The sequence below is a fragment of the Entelurus aequoreus genome, linkage group LG07 (genome assembly GCF_033978785.1).
Source record: "Entelurus aequoreus isolate RoL-2023_Sb linkage group LG07, RoL_Eaeq_v1.1, whole genome shotgun sequence".
In the NCBI taxonomy this organism is placed as follows: domain Eukaryota; kingdom Metazoa; phylum Chordata; class Actinopteri; order Syngnathiformes; family Syngnathidae; genus Entelurus; species Entelurus aequoreus.
The window spans coordinates 41,062,269-41,088,188 of record NC_084737.1 but is presented as its reverse complement, the minus strand read 5'-3'; the positions used below and the strand labels follow the sequence as shown (position 1 = coordinate 41,088,188).

The window sequence follows — 25,920 nt, the reverse complement described above, 5'->3', positions numbered from 1 at the left end:
TGATTTGCAAATCCTTTTTAACCTATAGTCAATTGATAGAATTGTTAGATAGACTGCAAAGACAAGATACTTAATGTTTGAACTGGAAAACGTTGGGTTTTTTTTGCAAATATTAGCTCATTTGGAATTTGATACCCGCAACATGTTTAAAAAAAGCTGGCACAAGCGGCAAAAAAAACTGAGAAAGTTGAGGAATGCTCATCAAGTACTTATTTGGAAAATCCCACTGGTGAACAGGCTTATTGGTATCAGGTGGGTGCCATGATTGGGTATAAAAGCAGCTTCCATGAAATGCTCAGTCACTCACAAACAAGGACTGGGCGAGGGTCGCCACTTTGTGAACAAATGCGTGAGCAAATTGTCAAACAGTTTAAGAACAACATTTCTCAACGAGCTATTGTAAGGAATTTAGGGATTTTACCATCTAAGGTTTTTGATTGATTGATTGAGAAGTTTATTGACATCTTGTCATGACGGGGGTGTCACAGCTTGCTGCGACATTTGTTCTCCCGGGATGCAATCGCACTACATCGGACAAGGCTTGAAGGTAGGAACATTTTTAATTGTTCGCTATCAATAGGTACAAACAAAAGGGCGCACAAGGCGAAGGCACAACTTAGCGTATGATACAAAAACTAACACATAGGCAGAAACTATGGACATGAAACAAAACTTACTTGGCAGAGCATGAATCTATGGCATGAACAGAGCAAATAAAGAGTAATGTTGCCAGGACGACTAACTGGAAAAACAGGCTTAAATAATAGTCTCTGATTAAAGCAGGTGTGTGAGTCAAACACATGAGACAGGTGAAACTAATCAGTCGTCATGGAAACGAAAACAACCAAGGGATCGCAAACAGGAACTCATGGAGTCTTAAACCGAAAATAACAAAACTTATGATCCAGACCACAGATCATGACATATCCCCCCTTAAGGACAGATCCCAGATGTCCAAATCCCAAAAAAACAAGATCAAGAGTCATGGGAGGGCGGGAGGGGGACTTGGCGGTGGGTCGCCAGACCAAGTGTCCCCGCAACCAGCGAGGGAGAGTCAGGTGGCGGCGACGCGTCGAGCGCCGCTGCACTTGGCGAGGCGGGTGACCAGGGAACGGCCACATCTGCGGCCGACGAGGAGGTGGGTGCACTTGGCGTGGCGGACGACCAGGGAACGGCCACATCCGTGGCATACGGGGAGGTGGGCGCGTCGTCGTCGAGGCAGGCGTGGAAGCTGCCCGCGTCGTCGTCGTGGCAGGCGTGGAAGCTGCGCGCGTCGTCGTCGTGGCAGGCGTGGAAGCTGCGCGCGTCGTCGTCGTGGCAGGCGTGGAAGCTGCACGCGTCCTCGTAGTGGCAGGCGTGAAAGCTGCGCGCGTCCTCGTCGAGGCTTGCTGTGGTATGGCAGGTGGCGAGGCTTGGCATGGTGGAGCTTGGCGTGGGACATCGACTGGCACTTGGCGTGGGGCAGCGACTGGCACTTGACGTGGGGCTGCGACTGGCACTTGGTGTGGAGCTGCGACTGGCACTTGGCGTGGAGCTGCAGGTACTGGAGCTTGCCGTGGAGCGGCGGGTATCGGAGCTTGCCGTGGAGCTGCAGGTACTGGAGCTTGCCGTGGTGCAGGTACTGGAGCTTGCCGTAGTGCAGGTACTGGAGCTTGCCGCGGTGCAGGTACTGGAGCTTGCCGTGGTGTAGGTACTGGAGCTTGCCGTGGAACTTGGCGTGGAACTTGGACGGGTGCTAGCCTTGGAGCTGCGACGGATGCTAGTCTTGGAGCAGGTAGGGTTGCTAGCCTTGGAACAGGAAAGGTTGCTAGCCCTGGAACAGGAAGGGTTGCTAGCCTTGGAACAAGAATGGTTGCTAGCCGTGGTGCAGGAAGGGTTGCTAGCCTTGAAGCAGGTGTTAGCCTTTGAGCAGGTGCTAGCCTTGGAGCTGTGACAGGTGCTAGGCTTGGAGCAGGAAGGGTCGCTAGCCTTGAAGCAGGAACTGGTGCTAGCCGTGGAGCCGAAAGGGTCGCTAGCCGTGGCTTTGGCGGAGGTGGTCTAGCTGGGGGTTGCGGCTTGGTACGCCGAAGAACTGGTGGTGGTGGCCGGGCCGGAGGTTGCTGCCTGGCTGGGCGCAGCCGAGCCACCCCACTAGCACAGCTCCCAGTCCTAGCCCCCCCCCCCCCTCAAGTAGCGGATACCAGATGCACTCCCTGTGGTCTGGAACCGTCTTTAGGGGTGGGTGGAGGGAGGACAGGAGGAGGGTAGAATCCTCCCCTTTAAATTGTCCAAAACGTCTTTTTTCAGCCCCCACCTGAGGTTGTGCGGGCGGACAAAAATAATAATTCTGTGATGTGGGCGGGGCTTGAGTCTTGGGGGGCGGAGCATAATAATTAGGTGGCTTGGACTGACAAGCTCTAATTTTCAAAAACATGTCCTGATAATAGTTTATCTTGGATTTAGCGTCTTTTGGGGCAGGGTGTCTGAAAGAAACAGAATTTTTTTTAAATTATTTGTCTCTGACGTCATCACCCGGCGGCAGCGGGACGTCATCAGGGGGCGGCCGGGCTGTCTGCAGCTTGCTTCGGCCCGGAGAAGGAGGAGCTTGCGGAACGGCGCGTCCTGCTGGCTCGGAGAAGCCTTCCCTGACGGCTTCCGTCCCTGCCAGCGCTTCCGGCACTGCGGCGATGCGGCGCTGTCCCCGGGCCACACGGAGCTGATCGGGATCAACTTGCCGCTAGAACCCCACATCAAGTCCCGGCGCTCCATGGGGGAATGGCGAAGCGTTTCGGCTTCCATGGCGCGCAGCACCTCCCACGTAACCTCATCCATCTCCTCCAAGTCCGTTACGGAAGAACGGAGTGCTGGCAACATTCTGTCATGATGGGGGGGGGTCGCAGCTTGTTCTCTCGGGATGCAATCAGACTAGGCTTGAAGGTAGGAACATTTTTAATTGTTCGCTATCAATAGGTACAAACAAAAGGGCGCACAAGGCGAAGGCACAACTTAGCGTATGATACAAAAACTAACACATAGGCAGAAACTATGGACATGAAACAAAACTTACTTGGGAGAGCATGAATCTATGGCATGAACAGAGCAAATACAGAGTAATGTCGCCAGGACGACTAACTAGAAAAACAGGCTTAAATAATAGTCTCTGATTAAAGCAGGTGCGTGAGTCAAACATGAGACAGGTGAAACTAATCAGTCGTCATGGAAACTAAAACAACCAAGGGAGCGCAAACAGGAACTTTTGGAGTCTTAAACCGAAAATAACAAAAAACATGATCATGACACATCTTAAATAATTGAAGCCATGTAATGCTTTAAAAAGGCAAATGGGTGGCACAAAAAGCCAAAAGGCTAGTTTTCATTGTGGACCATTAAATATTCGTCACATTTGATTCATTCAATAATAAACGTCTGTAATATCATCAAAAGGTTCAGAGAGTTCAGAGAATCTGGAGAAATCACTGCATGTAACATTGAATGCCCGTGACCTCGGATCCCACAGGCGGTACTGCATCAAAAACCAACATCATTTTGTAAACGATATCACCACATCGGCTCAGGAAGACTTCAGAAAACCACTCTACTATGCAAAGCGAAAGCCATTTATCAACAACACCCAGAAACGCAGCCGGCTTCGCTGATGGACTGATGCAAAGTGGAAAAGTGTTCTGTGGTCTGACAAGTCCACATTTCAAATTGTTTTCGGAAACCGTTGACGTTGTGTTCTCTGGACCAAAGAGGAAAAGAACCATCCAGATTTTTCTAGACGCAAAGTTCAAAAGCCAGCATCTGTGATGGTATGGGGGTGTATTAGTGCCCAAGGCATAAGTAACTTACACATCTGTGAAGGCACCATTAATGCTGAAAGCTACATACAGGTTTTGGAGCAACATATGTTGCCATCCAAGCAACGTTATCATGGACGCCCCTACTTATTTCAGCAAGACAATGCCAAGCCACGTGTTACAATGGCTTGGCTTCATAGTAAAAGAGTGCGGGTACTAGACTGGCCTGCCTGTAGTCCAGACCTGTCTGCCATTGAAAATGTGTGGCGCATTATGAACCCTAAAATACCACAACGGAGACCCCGGACTGTTAAACAACTTAAAAAAAGTACCAATGATTGTCACACACACACTAGGTGTGGTAAGATTATCCTTTGCATTTGACCCATCACCCTCACCCTCTGGGCGGTGAGGGGAGCAGTGAGCAGCAGCGGTGGCCACGACCGGGAATCATTTTTGGTGATTTAACCCCCAATTCCAACAACCCTTGATGCTGAGTGCCAAGCAGGGAAGCTGTACATCCAGCAAGAATGGGAAAGAATTCCACCTGAAAAGCTTCAAAAATTCAATATATATCCGCCACAGAGAGCCCACACCCACAAAGACCGTTACATAATTGGATCATAAAATGTCCACAGTCCACTTGCATCTGAGGCTACAGTTAGGTCAAGCAGGAAGTGAATAACATAATCACACAAATCAATTGCCAGGAGAAATTACTTACAAATGCTCACTCAGTGCTACTGAGGGCTTTAAACTCTAATTGAAATAACTTCAAGAAGCACTGCTCGTCCAGAAAAGGTGTTAATGGTAATATGTAAACACACCGTGTCAACATGGTCTAAAAAAGGTCTGGTGGGCATGTCATTTTTAAATGATACTCCAGCCCTCTTTGGGATGACATTTCAGGCAGCTTTAACATAATCTATCCGTCAAGGATGCTATCCAGACATGTTCTTCCATGATTTGTCTTACATACCGATGCCATTTTTAGTTTTTGTGAGTGAATAGTGAGTGAAAATCCCATAAGATTTTAGACATTCCTACTATTTAGACAACATTTGTCTCAAGGGAAAGCAGTCAGTGTTAATTCAAAGCGTACATCATCTCTCCTGCTGTGACACGTCTTAACAGAGTTCATGGGATTGCAACACATTTACCGGTAACTTACCAGCAGGATTTCAATGCACCCCAGGATGTACATGGCACCAGCAAAAGTGGTGCCCAAGTAAAAGCAAATCCCAACAGCGCCACCAAATTCAGGCCCAAGAGAGCGAGAGATCATGTAGTAGGAACCTCCAGCTGTGAGAGGACATAGGGTAAATAGCCGACTCACAAAAACACATTTATATAATTTTCTCAGACATCCACTTACCCGGAACTACTCCGTTTGTTGCAATGGCACTCATAGAAATGGCTGTGAGCATGGTCTGTAACAACAAACATACACACACATAGATGAGGCAACAACCATTTGGAAAAAGTGGATCCATAAAAGTATTTAGAATGATATCGATAACAAATTGTTGGTACAAATTCATAGGCCTGTTGCATATTTTAAGACCTCTTTAGGTTTTTTTGTTCCTCCATTTACAGTAGATTAATCATTTTACATAAATGGACAATAGGATGTATAAAAGCTAACATCATCTTCTTCAGCTTATTTCTTTTAAAAAACATTTAAGGAGGGCAATAAGCTGATCAATAGGAGTGTGTCTGGTCGCTTGACTATTAAACTCATATATCTATTTATTCCCTTTTCAAAAATCTTAGCTTGGCAGCATCTAGCTGTTGGTCTTCAGACTCCTAATGTGACATTTTGTCTTGAAAACAAAGTTTTGGACTTTGCAGTAGACTTTGCACCACACTATTTCACTATACACATACACAACATAAAATATTTTGTTTTGAATTTTCTCTTGCAGATACCAATCAATTGAAATTCTAAGCATTGCGGACACTGTGGGAAATGTTCTTTTGAAAGGTTTCCCTGTAACTTTTCTTGGGTTGCCAAGATTCAAGTGGAATTTCAGGAAATGCTCAGCTTTATTGCTATACTATATGATAATGCCCTACAGGTGACATGACTCAGTAAATGGTTGGACTTCTTGCCTTACAAGAGAAGGCACATTAAAGGCCTACTGAAATGATTTTTTTAAATTTAAACGGGGATAGCAGATCCATTCTATGTGTCATACTTGATCATTTCGCGATATTGCCATATTTTTGCTGAATGGATTTAGTACAGAACAACGACGATAAAGTTCGCAACTTTTGGTCTCTGATAAAAAAAAAGCCTTGCCCCTACCGGAAGTAGCGTGACGTGACCGGAGGAAGGGCTGCTCACATTTCCCCATTGTTTACACCAGCAGCGAGAGCGATTCGGACCGAGAAAATGACGATTACCCCATTAATTTGAGCGAGGATGAAAGATTCGTGGATGAGGAACGTGAAAGTGAAGGACTAGCGTGCAGTGCAGGACATATCTTTTTTCGCTCTGACCGTAACTTAGGTACAAGGGCTCATTGGATTCCACACTCTCTCATTTTTCTATTGTGGATCACGGATTTGTATTTTAAACCACCTCGGATACTATATCCTCTTGAAAATGAGAGTCGAGAACGCGAAATGGACATTCACAGTGACTTTTATCTCCACGACAATACATCGGTGAAGCACTTCAGCTACTGAGCTAACGTGATAGCATCGGGCTTAACTGCATATAGAAACAAAACAAATACGCCCCTGACTGGAAGGATAGACAGAAGATCAACAATACTACCAAACTCTGGACATGTAACTACACTGTTAATGCTTTCCAGCTTGGCGAAGCTTAGCAATGCTGTTGCTAACGACGCCATTGAAGCTAACTTAGCTACTGAACCTCGACCGAGCTATGTTAAAAACATTAGCTCTGCACCTACGCCAGCTCTCATCTGCTCATCACGACCCATGCTCACCTGCGTTCCAGCGATCGACGGTACGACGAAGGACTTCACCCGATCACCGATGCGGTCGGCGGCCCGGAGACGGAGGAAGTCAAGGTGAGGTCGTTCGGCTAGCGCGTCTGCTATCCTCAAAGTCCTCCTGGTTGTGTTGCTGTACCACCTACAACTTTCTTCTTTGCAGTCTCCATTGTTCATTAAACAAATTGCAAAAGATTCACCAACACAGATGTCCAGAATACTGTGGAATTTTGAGATGAAAACAGAGCTTTTTGTATTGGATTCAATGGGCTCCGAATACTTCCGCTTCAACAGTTGACGTCACGCGCAAACGTCATCATATCGAAACGTTTTCAGCCGGAAGTTTGCCGGGAAATTTAAAATCGCACTTTATAAGTTAACCCGGCCGTATTGGCATGTGTTGCAATGTTAAGATTTCATCATTGATGTATAAACTATCAGACTGCGTGGTCGGTAGTAGTGGGTTTCAGTAGGCCTTTAAGCATACATGCCAACCCTCCCGGTAACTCCCGGTATTCATTGCCTCTCCCGATAACCTACCGGCAGAAATTTTCTCCCGACAAACTCCCGGAATTCAGCCGGAGCTGGAGGCCACGCCCCCTCCAGCTCAATGCGGACCTGTGTGGGGACAGCCTGTTCTCACGTCCGCTTTCCCACAATATAAACAGCTTGCCTGCCCAATGACGTCATAACATCTACGGCTTTTAGAGAGTAGAGTGCACAACTGCGCACACAACAAGGAGACGAAGCAGAAGAACAAGGAAGTTACAGACATGGCGACACCGTCGACGAGCAAGATGAAGAAATACGCTTGCAAGTTCCAAAACAAATGGAAACAAGAATTTCAGTTCATCCAGGACAGTTCGAAGGAGAAGGGGTATGTTGCCCGTACATTTTGTAGAACAGACTTCTCCATTGAACACGGTGGCCGAAATGATATACTCAGTCATGAACGGAGAAGTTAAACAGGACAATACTGCCATCTACTGGATAGCCTCCGGAACACTGAAATTCAAGTATTTCTTTTATTTATATGTATAATAAAATAAATATATATATATAGCTAGAATTCACTGAAAGTCAAGTATTTCATACATATATATATATATATATATATATATATATATATATATATATATATATATATATATATATATATATATATATATATGTATGAAATACTTGAGTTGGTGAATTCTAGCTGTAAATATACTCCCCTCTTAACCACGCCCTTAACCACGCCCCCAACCACGGCCCCCGCCTAACCCCCGACCATGCCCCCCACCCCCCACCTCCCAGTATCGGAGGTCTCAAGGTTGGCTAGTATGCCTTTAAAGCATCCACTGGCAGCCTCCAGCATTAAAAAGGCCCAATGACGCAAAACCAACTTTTCACACCTATTGTTACTTGCTGTTGTGTATTTGGAATCTCATAAGTCCCAACATTTTTAAATCAAACCATGGAGGCATTGCAGAGATATTTATAAAAACCTATTTCCTCTAAATGAGCCGTTTGGAACTTGCTCTGTCCTGTGATTTATTTCACACCAGTGACGTCAGCAAATAATACATGTATGGTAAAGTTTTACCCAAAGAGCTTTGCACGAGTCCGCTATTGTAGTCCGACACTGTAGTCAATAAGCTCCTTCATCTTCTCTATCCTCTTGTTGTGGGGCAGACTTTTTCGTACATGAACACACATCCTCCGCTGCTGCTATTTTTAATACAAAGTAATGTTTATTTCTAAATTAATCCGTCAGTAGACTCGCTATGGAAACGCTAAAAACTACAACAAAAATGGCAGGGAAAAGACGCTGTCAACGTGGAGGCACGTAAATACGACTGACCAAAAAATGGCCCATCCTGAAGAAAGCGACTTGAAGAACCACTAATACATGTTATGTAGACCACTAGGAAGGGTTTCAAGTGTATATATATTTTTTTACAGATTTAATAATAATAATAATGGATTAGATTTTATATCGTGCTTTTCTATTATTAGACACTCAAAGCGCTCACAGAGAAGTGGGAACCCATCATTCATTCACACCTGGTGGTGGTAAGCTACATTTGTAGCCACGGCTGCCCTGGGATAGACTGACGGAAGCGAGGCTGCCAGTTTGCGCCTACGGCCCCTCCGACCACCACCTATCATTCATTCATCATTCATTCACCAGTGTGAGCGGCACCGGGGGCAAGGGTGAAGTGTCCTGCCCAAGGACACAACGGCAGTGATTTGGATGTCAAGAGGCGGGGAGCGAACCTGCAACCCTCAGGTTTCTGTTACGGCCGCTCTACCCTCTACGCCATACCGTCCCATAGTTATGACCGGTTTAAAATGGCTGTTATATTGTAACCTGTCTATACTAAACAATCTCCACAAACAAAATAGTCTTATTTGTTGTTGTTGCAATAGTCTATACCAGGGGTTCCTGTGTACGGCCCACCTCCGTCCACAATCTAACCTGTGCAATGTCCCAATGTTTAAAAAAAAATAAAAATAAAAAAAATAAAAAAAATAAAACAATTATATATATATATATATATATATATATATATATATATATATATATATATATATATATATATATATATATATATATATATATATATATATATATATATATATATATATATATATATATATATATCACTAATCACTAATTACCATGTTCTAAAATTGGCATGTTATGTGGCGGTGAAAACCTGTCACTACGTGTGCGTGTCTGTATGAAAGCTTACTGGGGATTACCAAGAAAACGAGGCTTTACCGCTGTAAATATTTGCTATACTTCAGATACTGGTTTATCATGTTTGTTAAAGCATTCCCTTCAGTTTGGTACCAAATTAATATGCAGGCTTAAATAATAGTGATCACAAGTGGCCACAAAAGTGAAGCTCAAAATTCAACCCTTTCAAAAATAATCTACCCAACATCAAATTCTTGGATAGAAGGTATCCTGGGTGATTACTCATCTGTTTTTCGATTGCTCATGTGAAATTTCATCAAAATCTGATTGTGTGAAAAAAATTTTTTTTGGCCTGGAATTATTGAGGCATGTCCTGTCAAATTTGCTATGTCATACGGCCTTATGAGTGTGTGCAATATTGATCCATGTCTTTTAATGTTTCCTATTTATCTAATAACCTAAATGACAAAGATGTTGTAGAATGGCTAATGTATTTGTTACTCGATAGTAACAAACAGTTTCTGCCGACATCCTACTGTATGTTTTACATGTTTTTACAGCTGGTTATACCTCTGTTGTACTTTGGTTGCAGCTTGTTCTCTTCAACTTTTACTGCACGCATGTGTGTATTTCGTAGGGAGTGGTTGCATGCTCAACACAGGAAGAGGGAAGAACATAATGCTTACAACACTTTCAATAGTGAAGGCAGCCGTGAAGTGTTACAAACAGTCAATTTAAAGTTTGTATAAATATGTAGAAATACATAGGAATTTACAAAAGTAATAACATAACACATGTGTTATAATGCACAGTGGTACCTCAACCTAAGCGTGGCCCAACTTCAGAGTGTCTTGAGATAAGAGCTGTCTTTGGGCTTTAAGTTACAAGCAAAAATGTGACTTCCAAGCATCCCCGCAATTAGTTGGTGTGACAAATGCTATGATGAACCCCGTGGAGGGGCAATCACTCAGTTGCGGTTCGGCAATTCACTGTGCTCTGCCAAAGACCGTTTAGACACTGAACACAAAACCTGTAGCCTCATTTAAAAACCTGCGCTTGGAACTGAATTTAAAACACTTCAGAAGAGTTCCTCCTTGGTGTCCTTTCACTACTCCTCCCACACTCATCCATAAATGGTCATGCAATTAGATCATAAATATGGAGATGAGTTTAGGAATCACGCGTTGGACTGTCAATGAAGGAAGACAAGAATGTTGACATAACATCTAAATGGCAGACATTTAGCCATGAAAATATGGAGAAGTTGCTGATGGTGTGTTCGACGGAGAAGCAGCTGGAAGTAGTTACCATAAAAGTCCACATGTCAAAGTAAATGCTGTGCATTATTGTTACATTACCTTGTACAACTACTGTTGTTGTTAGTAGTACACTCTATTGCAGTTGTTCTCAAACTTTTTTCACCAAATACCACCTCAGAAGACACTCGACTCTCCAGATAATACCATAATGACCAACATTAAAAATCAATAGCGTAATATGCCGAAGTATTCATTAAAACCAAGGTGAATGTTTTATTTAACAAGTATATCTGATATTTTTGGCCACTATAACATTACACACAGTTTGTACATTAACTAATTAATTAATTTGAATATAGGACAATAAAACACTAATCACTTGATTAAGAGATGTGTTTGTCGTACAACTAGATGGAGACTTGTACCACAATTTGAAAATTACTGCTCTATTGTCCATCCATCCATTTTCTTTGTTATTCAATGTTTCTTATTTAACCGTGTATTTTTCTTTCTTAAAGGCATGTTACGTGGTAAAATTGTGAATTATTTTGGGGGGAAGCACCAATTAAATTGATTTCCATGCATTTCAACGAGGGACGTTGATTTTAGATACTAGAGTTTTGAGTTAAGAGCTCTGTCACTGAACCATTTAAGCTCGTACATTGAGTTACGAGTGTAATCTAATCACGCTATGGCTGCAACAGCAGGATAAACTTTTGGTGGGTGGGTTTACTGGCAAAATATTTTATGCTAAGGTCACCTTTACTGTCTGTGTTATGCACAAACGCTAATCATGTTCAATCTGTTCAATGAGAAAAAAAAACAGCACAATATTTCGCATGATTAAGAATTCCAGTCCAAAAACATGGAAGGCTGTTTTTTTTTGTTTGTTTGTTTGTCGCCACCACCACATCAAGTTAAGCAGATTCACAAATTATACTGTACACTGCAGTTCATTCTCATTGCGTATAAAGGAGCACTACAGCTTTCACATTGCAGATGCATTCCAGGTCTGACATTAATGTGCAGAGCACATATACTTACTGTGGAGCAACACATGAAGACAATTATGAAGGAACCGAGCACGCCTCCAATGCCAACCATCCAAGTCATTCGCAGGAAGAGGATCACACCAAAAATATTTTGAATACATGGCAAGTAAACACCCATCAGAGTTCCAAGTTGTGGTGCCTGACAAACACAAAATTGGGGGTAAAAGAAAAATATTATTAATCCTGCAAAGTATTAATGTTGTATGTAAACCTTCCATGAAACATGTAACCATTACTGTAAGTAATAACCAACTTAAAAGTATGGAAGTTCTCCACCTGGATAGGTTTTTTAGATGGACGTGCACCCTCCTCGTTATTCTCAGCCTCCTCATGTTCTTTGCTGCCTGTTGGCAAGTTGGAGTAGTTGGCTAGACTGCTGAGCAAGGAGGACACCATTGGACTGGTGTCCATCTCCTCCTGCAAACACACACATCAAATCTTATCAAATGCCATTCACAATCTTTTCTGAGTATACTGTGCAATTTGTCTTTAAAAAGCCTCTCTCACTTCAAACAGAGCCATATTCTTGCCGTCATACTGCTGGCTCTTCTCCACATCACTGGTGGCAGTACTGTTGATGAAAGGACTGCTCTCTTTAGGGTTCCTATCACCTAAGACAACAAGAATCAAGATGTTATCATGTGGATTTAATTGTCTTTGTAAAATCTAATGCTGCACTATGTTGGAAATATTTGAGTCCACTTCATTGATTGTGGGGCGGTAGCTCGGTTGGTAGAGAGGCCGAGCCAGCAACTTGAGGGTTCTAGGTTCGATCCCCTCTTCCGCCATTCTAGTCACTGCCGTTGTGTCCTTGGGCAAGACACTTTACCCACCTGCTCCCAGTGCCACCCACACTGGTTTAAATGTAACTTAGATATTGGGTTTCATTATGAAAAAGCGCTTTGAGTAAATAGAGAAAAGCGCTATATAAATATAATTCACACACTCACATTGACGGAAATAAATTGAAACACCAGTTGCTTCTGATGCTGAATCACCACCCAGTGAATAAGGCAAAATATTTCAAATGTACAAGCACTTTGAAAACCCGAAAAGTCCACAGGCACTACACATTTGTGAGATAAAAAAAAAAATAGATGTAGAAGTGGACAACTCGTGAAGCAAACTGTTTGCATCATGAACTGTTAATCATGCTGCAAAACCTTTCTGCAGATGAATGGGGTCACTCACAGATTACTGTTATCGTGGCTACTGAATACGTTTAAAGTAATAAATCGTTTTTTTCCGAAACAATATTGTTTCTGCCATTTTAGTTGCTCATAGTTTGCTTAAAGTTGTGTCATGTCAACTCATATCAGATTGCACTTAAAAGAATACAACAAGATGTTGAAATTCTATCACCAAAGACCTTCTTGGGAAGATAAACATTCAAGATTCAAAATTAAGATGGCTATCTCTAGCTATTAATTTCTATTGTGGGCCACATCTGCAAAACTGAGAAACCATAGAAACGTATAATTGCCACATGATATTATAACACATTTACCCCTTTAATTGTATTGTTATATTGATGGTCGACAAACTGATGGAAAAATTGCCTTACAATTACACATCAAAGTATTAATGTTCAGGTATTGTAGAATTAATTTCAAAAAAGGGTTATCAATAATGCTTGGAATAGCATTTGCACCAAATCATATTAGGTTAAGAAGAATTCCAATTGCATGCGCTACAAATTTGTTTCTATCAGAATTGAAACACATTTAGCAAAAAGGATGAAGTGCCTTACTGACACACATTTCCAGGAGCAAGTGTAAAATGATGTGGTGAACCTATGATGTACTGTACGTATAGCATACTTCAGGCCTATTCAACTAAACTGTTCTACGGGCCACTTTTGCAGAGAGCTAAGGGTCGGGTGTCAGACATTTGTTATTTATCTTATTTATCTATTTGGTCAGAATTAAACATTTCAGAAAGAAGTAGCGCTGTTATACAAAATAAAAATGCCCACCGTAGTAGTGAGCGCTGACCTTAAGGAGGTCAAAATGTAATTGCAAGATCTGCCAATGTTTTTACACTGGTCTAGGGTCATCTTTACAACAGGATTGCTCTTGTGTTTTATTCATTTTAATTTATTGCAAAAATGTCAGTCTGTCCCAAATATTGTACAGATTTCAGGGCCCATATGGTGTCATTCCCGGGACGGATTTTGCCCCCGAACCGCCAATTAAATAGCTCTGGCATACATATTGCATATGATAAAAAAGGAGCGGGTGTCGCCAGGCTGCTGGTGTCAACATTCAGACAGTATGATATGGAGATTAAGGTCCTGATTCACTAAGTAATAAATACCTCGCGCTAAACAGCGTGCACAATCTATAAAATAGCGTGCACTAGTACTACTAGTGGGCGGGTTGCGTGTGATTTACTAACACTGCGTTTGCAATTGTAAAGTGGTGCAGACCGCCTTATTTAAACTAGGATTTTGCATCAACTATGCGGGGCATCACCAGGAGACACTTTCATTTACTGCACATTCATGTTATCATGCTCCGACCTGTGCCGTTTTGCGGTTTTCAAACATGCGGGAGACATGTTGTGTTGATCTGTCACATCACATCTTGTTATGTTTCCTTAGTTTGTTTATTTCCTGTGTGGTGCTGTTATTTTTGGTTCGTTTTCCTGCATGTCTCACTGAGCGCTCTTTCCCCCCTCCTGCAGCTGATTGGCAGCCTCCACACCTGGTCATGGTTGTTAATCAGTAGGCTTCTATAAATGCCTGTCTCTGCCTTTTGTCAGGGCTCGAGGATTGTTTCTATGTTGCTGTTTGCTACTTTTATGCTTTTGTGCACTTCCCTACTGCACCTCCCTGTGTTTACTATCATTAAAAGACTCTTACCTGCACATCATCCTCCTGTCTCCTGCATCTTGGGTCACAACTAAAACAGTCATGCGGGTACATGACACATGTACTACTTTTTATGGGCATTTTGGAAGCAGTCCTGCAATGCATCTGCAAAAAAATGTCTGAAGGTGTGCTTATTGGAGAGAAGCTGCACTCTCTCCTCTTTAGGGGAACTGTACCTTTTTTTGGAATTTTGCCTATCGTTCACAATCATTATGAAAGACATGACGACCGATGTATTATTCTTAATGCATTCTAAATAATAAATAATTGCAATAAAAAGTCCGCTTACAATGGAGCTTATGGGAGCTGCTCTATTTGGCCTATAAAGCACTTGAAAACATTCAAACACCTCCATTAAGGTTTTATATACATGATGTAAGTATATATGTAAAGTGGTAAAAGGCACATTTATAATAACATTTAACATTTATGTATTTTGCTCATTTTAAGCGTACACTGTTATGTTCGTTATAACCTACAAGTAGACTTGAACAGTTTTAAAAAAGCCTTTTGATAGATTTATTTGTGCTAGTTCTAGCTATTAGGCTGTTCTAGTTTTTATTTAATTTTTACTATTTATTTTACTCGTTGGGGCAGCTATTTGTTTTTTTTAAATGTACTGTAGCACTTTGAGATTGTTTGTTCAATGTAAAGTGCTTTTACAAATACAATCTATTATTATTAATACTTTTTTAGCAAGTCTCTATGAGTCTTTCATGTGGTTTAACCATCCTGCTGGGTCTGATTTTAACCACTGGTGAACTTGGCTCAGTTTTACCAATGTCAGATGTTTTCTGGAAACTTTGACAATCCTTGTTACCGGTTTGCGTGTCTGTCACCTCGGATGGTGGAGTGGCGTCGTCTGAGCTGTTAGCTCATAGACGCGCGTCCACGCAACTTCTCCTTAAAGCTGTGTACCCCGATCTGTCCTGATGATGTAAGATCTGGCTGCAACTTCCTGCTGTACCAGTCCTGGCTGTGTCCACATTCTGGGCGTGTAGTCCAGAAGACCAACTCTGTCCCAGGTTAGTGAGAATGAAACATCCCATCAACATCTGGCACGTGACAGGCCAGCAGTGGTGGACTCCCGTAGATCAACACACTCTCCTGAAAATCCTCTTTTCCAACATGAGCCTTTTTCATGAGTCTTATTATGACCCTAACAGCGCTCCCCACAAGTCCATTTGACCTGTGGTAGTTTGGGTTTGACGCTTTGTGGCAACAACTCCACTGTTGAGCGAATTCTTCAAATTGGCAGCTGGAAAACTGTGGTCCATTGTCAGAAAACATTGATTCAGGACTCGGTGCAAATACCGTTTTCAGAAAAGCAATCACAGCTTTGCTGGTAGTGGATTGTAATGTTGCCACTTCTGGTTAGTTGGAGTAGTAGTCTGTTACCACAATATGGTTTTTCCCATTGCATTCAAACAAATCAACTCCAACTTTGTTGTATGGATATTTGGGAACAGAGTGTGACATCCGCTGTTCTGCTTGCTGTTTGGGCCTAAATGTGAGACACAGCTCACACAAAGTTGTGGTATGGCTGATGTCTGTGTTAATTTCTGGCCAATGCATCACTTCAGGTCTTGCCGTTTGCATTTTTCTTCTCCCAAATGCCCTTAATGTGTCTTTTGTAACATTTATTTTCTCATCACAGGTGGAATGATGTACTTGCTCCCTTTGAATATGATGCCATCCACAACAATTAGTTCTGGTCTACACATCCAGTAGTCCTGTATTGCAGCTGGACATGTTTGTCTTTGTTCTGGCTATCCTTTTAGTATTACCTCTTTTAGTGTTCTCATTGTCTTTTCTGATATTGTCTGTCCTTTCTTCTGAAACTGGAAGGGTTGACACTATGATGTCCACATAAGCCTGGATTTCAGCATTTTTCGTTTCGACATCTCTTTCATTTTTATCTACTGCACGTGAAAGTGTGTCGGCAGCAAACATGTACTTGCCTGGTGTGTAGATCATATTCACGTCATATTTTTGGAGTCTTATCATCATGCATTGTATCCTCATAGGACAGTCATTGGTGGCTTTGACATGGCTACAAATGTAGCTTACCATCATCAAGTGTGAATGTGAGCACTTTGAGTATCTATTTGATAGAAAAGTGCTGTATAAATATAATTCATTATTATTATTATTATTATATGATTGAGACCAGGGGTTTATGATCTGTTCCCACCTCAAATGTTGGCCATATACATACTGATGGAATCTTTCGCAACCATAAGTGCTGCCTAAAAGCTCCTTCTCTATTTGAGCATACCTTGTCTCAGCTGATGCTCTGGACGCAAAGGTGACAGGTTTTCATTCTTTGTCATGTATCTGTTACAACACAGCATCCTTGGTGAGTATTCTGTTTAGATTTTTAAAACGGTCTTCCTGTTCATGTGCCCATGTCCATTCATTTTCTTCCTCTATGAGTAATCTGAGTGGTGCTGACTTTGTTGACAATTGTATGAATTTTGCAACATATGTGACCATACCGAGAAACCTTCTGACATTATCTTTGTTTTTTGGTTGCTTCATGTTCTAAATGGCGGATGTTTTGTTTGGGTCAACACAAATCCCTGCTTCAGAGACTACATCTCCCACTAATGTCAGTGACTTTACTCTAAACTGGCACTTGTCTTTGTTGAACTTTAAGTTTACTTGCTGTGTCAGGTCGAGCACCTGTCTCAATCTTTTGTCACGTTCTTACCGACTGGACCCCCACACAATGATGTCATCCGTCATGGTGTCTACTCCTGAGATGTGTTCAAAAATCATGTGTAGTTTATTGTGGTATATTTCTGGCGCTGAGAGGATTCCATTAGGCAGGCGCAAGAACCGGTACTTTCCCTCTGGCGTGTTGAAAGTACACAGTTTTGAGCTCTCCTCGTCTAATTTCATTTGCCAGAAGCCTGAAGATGTATCCAGTTTACTGAACCACCTAGCGCCGGCAAACTGTGCCATGATCTCTTCTCTTGTTGGGAGTTTAAAGTGCTCCCTCTTTATTACTTTGTTAAGGTCCCTTGGAATCAAGCAGGTTCTCAGTTTTTTGTTGTGTTCTCCACGGTGACAAGCGAGCTGATGTAGGTTTGTGTATTTTTTTAATCACTCCTTTTTTCTCCATTCTGTCAAACTCCTCTTTGAATTTTCTTCTCTGCTTGAATTGTATTTGTCTGCATGGATGAACCACTGGAGGCCCATTCTCATCCACTTGTATTTTGTACTCCCCTGGTAGACATCCAAGTCCTTCAAAACAGTCACTGTATTACTTCATGAGTGAGTGGAGATTATTTGCAGGTTGCGATGAGACTACAAAAACTCTTTTTACGGGGTTCAGTCGTTGACATGCTTCTAATCCCAATATTGGCTTGGCACTCTTATCCACAATCAGCAGCAATGCTTTTATTTGCTTCCAGCTGTGTTCGAACGTTGCCATGCAACCTCCTTTAACTGGCAGTTTTCCAGAGTATCCACTCATTTTTGTTTTCAGTGGGAATATTTTGTTCTTCACTGCCAGTTTCGTGTATTAATCCACTGACATGAGGTTGACTGATGCTCCTGTGTCCAGTTTGAATGGAATTATAGTTTGGTTGACTGTCAGTGGCACTATCCATGCACTCCTCTTTATCTTTATCCTCTTTATGCATGGCATCTACAAAAACATGTTCATGTTCCACTTCAATTGTGTGCACCTAATTTTAAATGATAAATGGGTTATACTTGTATAGCGCTTTTCTACCTTCAAGGTACTCAAAGCGCTTTGACAGTATTTCCACATTCACCCATTCACACACACATTCACACACTGATGGCGGGAGCTGCCATGCAAGGCGCTACCAGCACCCATCAGGAGCAAGGGTAAAGTGTCTTGCCCAAGGACACAACGGATGTGACTAGGATGGTAGAAGGTGGGGATTGAACCCCAGTAACCAGCAACCCTCCGATTGCTGGCACGGCCACTCTACCAACTTTGCCACGCCGTCCCCATTTTTATTTTATTTTTAAAAATAATTTTTCTTTGCAGCATTTTCAGTAGTGGTTATTTTTTCCACAGGTGTGACACTGCTTGCTATATGCTGGACACTGGTTTGTGGCTTCCTCCACATTTCCCACATTTAAAGTCTGTTTTAGCCTCTCTATGAGACTTGTGTTTATTTGGTTGTTTAAAGTGCTGTTCTCTTGTCTTTAGGGCATGCACTGCTGTCTCCTCTTTGCCCAGCTCCTTTGCTTGAGCATGTGTGGTTTCTGCTACTCTGCACATGTTCACAGTTTTGTTTGATATCAGGTCCTGCTCCCTCAGTAGTCTTTCTCTGAGTCCATTATCAGGTATGCCACAGACAATTTTGTCTCTGATTAGCGAGTCTCTGAGTTCCAGTTCGTGCAGTACTACGCTTCTTTTCTGTGGCGATTATCCGTCTTCTGACACCATGTTATGTTCGTTATATCCTACACGTAGACTCAGCATTTCAGCATCACAGGAACTGTTTATTCTTGAATCAGCACACAAACAACTCCACTAGCTCGTAGCTCCGCTAGTAACCAACTCCGGCTTCCAGTCTGCTCTCCCACTAAGCCTTATGTGTAATGTAGTTACTCACAAATACCAACACATACGCAGCACAATAATATAAAAACACATCACAACGTTTGCTTTTTTTTTTTAACAACATCAATGATTACTGCTCACTGCAGACGTTATGAGAGCCAACAAACATAATAAAACATCACTTACTGTACAATATCTGCTGTCATTAGAATGCCGACTGCTCAGATGTTCATATCTTCCCATTTAGATGAAGAATAACTCATAATCCTCGCAAAGAAAAGGGGGGTGGAACCAAGCGTCTTTTTGTGTCGTTCTCTCCATTCCCTGGTCTAAATAGGCTGTCAAAGTGTACAAACTTATCGGAAAATGTCCTCGTCCTTCTACTATCCAGGTGAGAAGCATGATTTCTGATCTACAATAAAGTTGACGAGCAAAGAAACAAGAAACAGGCAGGCACATTGGCACGCAAGCTTGTGATCACTACGTTGCTATCAATAGTTTGTGTACTTTAGTTAGCGCTTATAATAATAATATCACCAACACACGAAATGTAAATGGAGTATTGGTGGCCCTTTTTGAATGTTGATTGTTTGAATTTTTTGTTGGGTTTTATGGCTGTAATAGAGTACCTCCCAATGGCTCCACTATAAGCTGACTTTTATTTAAGTTTATTTACGGGTTACAATGCTTAAAAAAAAATACATCCGTCATCATGTCTTTCATAAGGATTTTGAACGATAGGCAAAATTCCGAAAACAGCGCATTTCCCCTTTAAGATGCAAAAAATTGCATACTTAAAGAAGCTTTTTTTCCATATAAGAAATATTGTATTATATATTCAATGTGGAAAAAACTAACATTAGACACCAACTACAGACACCAAACGCATTCATTGAATAGTTTTTAATCAGACTCTTAAAGGGGCTGTTTGCAACATTTACACACATGCCATTGTCAAACAAATGTGTTTGTTAAACCACCAATGGTAACATAAACTAGCAGGTGGTATTGTTGTTGTATTTTGCTTTGAAAAATGTTACTGTGAGGAAGTTGCAAACAGTACCTTTATGTCCTCTAGCAGCTATAAAATTATAAAATGATGTTGCTGAATAGACAATATGTCTATTATTTTTTTACTCTTGACTGTCCAAAATGTTGACACATAAGTAGGACGACGGATTCTAGTCCGTCCATTTTCTTTTTGTGCAGCGCGAGCACTGATCCTACAACCGTGTGTGGAACTGTCAGTTTGCATGTCCTTCTGACACGTGCTAAATAAAACGCTAAAAAGTGCTCCCTGAACAATGATAACTTTTGATAAATGACATACTTTTATGTGCATCTTCTCCCTCCAGTATTGTGAGTGTTTTGATGATCACCATATATTTTGCATATTAATGAAGACACACACAAGATGGATTGCACGCCATATTCTGCTTAATTAACAGACACAGTTTTAGTAGATCAGCTTTGCGTTTACTATCTGGTTTGCATGTGTTTTAGTACACGCAAACTTTTAGTAAAAACAGGCCCGAAGTGTGAAGAATTATTAATGTACCTTTTTTAATATAGCAATACATTTTTCTTAAATTCACGCTATCCGATTCCAGCATGCACAAGACATTAAAACAACTTTGAGAACTTGTTGAATTAGTTTTTGAAGTTGAGCAACTCAATCATAACGTTGAAACAACATGCCTTTTGACAACGTTTAATCAATATTGAGTTCTGACGTTTGACCATTGAATTTTGGTCATTTTTCCATCCAATATTCTACAACACAAATACAACATTGAAACAATATGCTTTTTGGCGAGGTTTATTCAATGTTAGGTTGTGACGTTGATATGACCATTGAAATTTGGTCATTTCCCAACCATCCAACATTGAACATCAAAGTTGTTTCAATTTACAAATACAACTATTTTGCAACATTGTTCCAAAGTCAGTTTTAAAGAACATGTATGTATAATCAACATTGTATCAATGTCTTGTGCTTGCCGGGATGATTCTAGATGTTGTTTTACTAATTCCAAACACAGTATTTAGTAGACCATCATTATTTCTAAATCAACATATACATGTACTTTATTACTCATTGAGGAATCAGCTTATAAAACTGCTAATATAAACAGTTTTCTCTTCATACAACAATGAGAGTTGATACCACCTTCACAGTAGCATCAACCCACTGTGGCCCACACACAATCATACTGTAGATCTAAGTCAACTGGCTGTGTAAACCTTGCCCTAAATGACACAGTAAGTATTAGAGCTTAGTCACCGTATCGTACAGTATGTGGACTAAGAACAAATAGACACCTTATCATCATCAGACATCAGACACATCATCATCAGCTGTAAAATAAACATGATGTGAAAAATAGGATTTTTCATTTTAATACCAACTGCCTGACATTGCAGCAACATTTTAGTACAGAACAGCTGGAGTGGAAAATGACAGGAATATGCCTCGTTAGCTCAAACTCATACAGTATCTGTTCCAAACACATCAACATTTTTATGCACAGATAAAGCAAAGTAACTGAAACAGTGACAACTCTTTTCACTTTTCAGCAAAATGACTTTTGTTTACTACTGTACGTATTTGCAAACAAACTCCATGTCGATGAGCTTCAAAATAATTTTAAATGACTGCTAACATATCAAGACACAGCCAAATTCCATTGAGATAAATTCAAATAAACAAATACAACAAATAACTATCTTCATTATTAAAAAAGGTAAGAGAATGCATTTTAATAAGGCATGCATCATGAAACATGATTGAAGCATTCAAATGCAAGGTAGTGGGAGGTGCAGATTTGTATACCCTTCATGTGACATGGCTATTACAAAATGGACAGTTTATTCCAGCTTTTAAAAGCTTAATAGGACGTAGGCTCAGGAGGATTATCCTGCAGCTGCTGGAGGCCACAGAGAAAGGCCGAAATCCACATCTGCATATGAGCAAGATACTCCAATCAGCTGAATTACAGCAATTACAGCAACCCTACAAATTCAAGTTCAAGATTAATTCAATAAAGTCTCTGCTTAGCGACACACTTTGCAAAAAAGTGGATCCTGTTTATGTCTGAAACTTGTAACCATTACAACAGAATGAGAGTGAGGTGATGATGATGATGATGCAATAACCACTGTAGCAACAACACTTAGTGAACGCAAAGAACAACTAAACTCTGTAATTGTTTGAATATAGCAACTCAAAGTCAGCATTATATTCTACTTCCCCTTCTGGGAAATGTGTCTTGAGCAGAAGGCTGCACAACATGCTACTAAATAGTATGCAGTATTATTGCAGTACACACAGTCGTGAAGACAACATGTAACACAGTGATATCATTAGACATAAGAATATGTCAGCAAACAGACACTAAAAAACATTGAAAAGAAGTAGCAGGTATGGCATAATTACACCAAATAACCCCTGTAAACCTTTGATAGAATGAATTGGTAAGTAAAAACAGATGTGGTTTGAAACCAGATGCTGTATCAGAATAGGGGTCAGAAAGTATCATCAATGTGATGGATATCTGGAAAATGGATTTGACTTAACATTCTTCCTCTCTGACGGCAACAGTTCATATTTAGAGTAAATAATGTGTGGACTGCGATGAGGTGGCAACTTGTCCAGGGTGTACCCCGCCCTCCGCCCGTGTGCAGCTGAGATAGGCTCCAGCACCCCCCGTGACCCCGTAAGGGACAAGCGGTAGAAAATGGATGGATGGATGGAGAATGTGTGGATTTAAGATTCAGAGGGCTAGGCTGACCTGTAAATTTTAGTGTGGAAGGCTACTCACCCCTGACCCTGACACACATTTGTAACGCTTTTTTCCCCATTGTTCTAATCTCTAATCTAAGAAGACTGGGTAGTTCTGGAGCTCAGTATGAGGATTAGTGAAAATCTCTGCCATTTCCAACATATCCTACTATTGCTTTTGGATCCCAGACAACAGTTTCAGCGGGCAGATCAGGATCTTAGTAAAACCGTCAGACGCCTAGTAAGTCAAGGTAGACGACTTAGTAAAGCACATTATTGAGGAAAAAAGGAGTAGCATTATTGCATGCATAAAAATGACAAATAAAGTCTAATTAAATATCAAAATTGCAGAACATAAGACCACACAATTTGATATTTCATGTACTGCATATCTGTGCATAGAGAGTACACAATGACGAGAATGCCTATCAACATATTTTTGATTCTGGATAAACCAACCAAAATTAAGATGAATATTAAATATATTGATGTAATTTATGACTAGCTATTTTCAGCCCAGTTTGGGGTCCCAACCCACCAGCGGAGAATCACTACTTTATTGTACTGTAAGTCCAACCTACACATTTAGGGCGCTACCAATCTCTTATAGTATTTACAACCCCGAACAGTAGCTTTTTTTCAGCACTTATCAGGAAGACTGCTATGCAAAAGCGGATTAAGTTGTGCCTGTGCACCTCTGTCGCCATACCTCATGACGTCTGTCTTTTGAAGATTTTAAGTCGTTTTAGTGGATACCTGATACACAAAGGCTTTGTCAATTTGGATAAGTGGCTAGTGTTCAATAAAGTGGGTGTGCAAATCTAAAATACAATGACGCGGGTCACCTGGGCCCCTCCCCTGGAGCCAGGCCCGGGAGTGGGGTTCGATGGTGAGCGCCTGTCCCCATGTGGCCCGGGCGGGCACAGCCCTAAGAGGTAATGTGGGTGCCCACACCAATGGGTTCACCACTCACAGGAGGGGGCATAAAGGTCGAGTGCATAGAGGTCAAGTGCAGTGTGAGCTCGGCGGCAGCCGAAGGCAGGACCTTTGACGATCCGATCCTCGACTACAGAAACTAGCTCTTGGGACATGGAACGTCACCTTTCATGGGGGGCCTGAGCTTGTGCGCTAGATCTAGTTGGACTCACTTCAACGCACAGCAAGGGCCCTGGAACCAGTCCTCTCGAGAGGAGCGGAACGACTCTCTTCCACTCTGGCATTGCAAGCAGTGAGAGGCGATGGGCTGGGTTGGCAATTCTTGTTGCCCCCCTGCTCAGAGCCTGTACTTTGGCGTTTAAGCCAGTCGACGAGAGGGTAGTTTACCTCCACCTTGGGTGGGGGGCCTGGTCTTGACTGTTGTTTGTGCTTACGCACCAAACAAACAAACAAACAAACAAAGGGACGGCGTGGCGAAGTTGGTAGAGTGGCTGTGCCAGCAATCGGAGTGTTGCTGGTTACTGGGGTTCAATTCCCACCTTCTACCTTCCTAGTCACGTCCGTTGTGTCCTTGGGCAAGACACTTCACCCTTTGCCTCTGATGGCTTCTGGTTAGCGCCTTGCATGGCAGCTCCCGCCATCAGTGTGTGAATGTGTGTGTGAATGGGTAAATGTGGAAATACTGTCAAAGCGCTTTGAGTACCTTGAAGGTAGAAAAGCGCTATACAAGTATAACCCATTTATCATTTATCATTTAACATCAGCTCAGAGTACCCACACTGTAGGATTATCTCGAGGGAGTACTGGAGAGTGCTCCCACAGGTGATTCCCTTGTTCTGCTGGGTGACTTCAACGCTCATATTGGCAACTACAGTGAGACCTGGTGAGGCGTGATTGGAGGAATGTCCGCCCTGATCTGAACCCGAGTGGTGTTTTGTTGTTGGACTTTTGTGCTCGTCACATATTGGTAATAACGAACACCATGTTCAAACATAAGGGTGTCCATATGTGCACTTGACACTAGGAAATGCGAGGCCGCAATTCAATGATCGATTTTGTGGTTGTGTCATCGGATTTGCGGTCTCATGCTTTGGACACTCGGGTGAAAAGCGGGGTGGAGCTTTTTACCGATCACCACCTGGTGGTGAGTTGGCTCCAATGGCCCAAACACTACCTGGGAACGGCAGGTAGAGTCTCCCGTCAGAGAGAGTTTCGATTCCCACCTCCGGAAGAACTTTGAACATGGAGGCGCTGGACATTGAGTCCGACTGTACCATGTTCCGTACCTCTATTATCGAGCCGGGCGATCGGCGCTTTAGCCGCAAGATGGTTGTGCCTGTCCTGGTGGTAATTCTAGAACCCGCTGGTGGCACCAGTGGTAGGGATGCCGTCAAGCTGAAGGAGTCCTATTGGGTCCTTTTGGCTCATAGGACCCCGGAGACAGCGGACAGGTACCGACAGGCCAAGCACTGTGCGGCTTTGGCGGTCGCAGAGGCAAAAATTCGGACATGGGAGGAGTTCGGCAAAGCAATTGAAAACGACTTGCGGACAGATTCAAAGCGATTCTGGACCACCATCCGCCACCTCAGGAGTGTGAAGCAGTGCACTGCATAACCGTGTATGGTGGGGGTGGTCTGCTGCTGACATCTACACAGGACGTTGTGGATCGGTGGAGGAAATACTTCAAAGACCTCCTCAATCCCACCTACACGTCTTCCTATAAGGAAGCGATGCACGGGGAATCTACGGTGGGCTCTCCTATTTCAAGGGCTGAGGTTGCCGAGGTAGTTAAAAAGCTCCTCAGTGGCAGGGCCCAGGGGCGAATGAGATCCGCCTGGAGTTCCTTAAGGCTCGGATGCTGTTGGGCTGTCTTGGTTGACAAGACTGTGCAACATTGAGTGGACATCGGGAGCGGTGCCTCTGGATTGGCAGACCGAGGTGGTGGTTCCTCTCTTTAAGAAGGGGTACCGGAGAGTGTGTTCCAGCTATCATGGGATCACACTCCTCAGCCTTCCCAGTAGGGTCTATTCAGGTGTA

At 42.3% G+C, this 25,920-nt stretch overlaps 1 protein-coding gene across 2 annotated transcripts in view; it reads right to left on the bottom strand.

Moving 5' to 3' along the window:
• Positions 1 to 25,920, bottom strand: part of slc12a5b (solute carrier family 12 member 5b) — a 90,371-nt gene that overhangs the window by 31,058 nt on the left and 33,393 nt on the right. For both annotated transcript variants that reach the window (XM_062053640.1, XM_062053638.1), the window contains exons 2-6: positions 12,253 to 12,356; positions 12,022 to 12,162; positions 11,738 to 11,884; positions 5,155 to 5,209; positions 4,951 to 5,081 (exon numbers count right to left, since the gene is read on the bottom strand). In XM_062053640.1, coding sequence (XP_061909624.1) covers positions 4,951 to 5,081; positions 5,155 to 5,209; positions 11,738 to 11,884; positions 12,022 to 12,162; positions 12,253 to 12,356 — 578 coding nt within the window. The remainder of the gene's footprint in view (positions 1 to 4,950; positions 5,082 to 5,154; positions 5,210 to 11,737; positions 11,885 to 12,021; positions 12,163 to 12,252; positions 12,357 to 25,920) is intronic.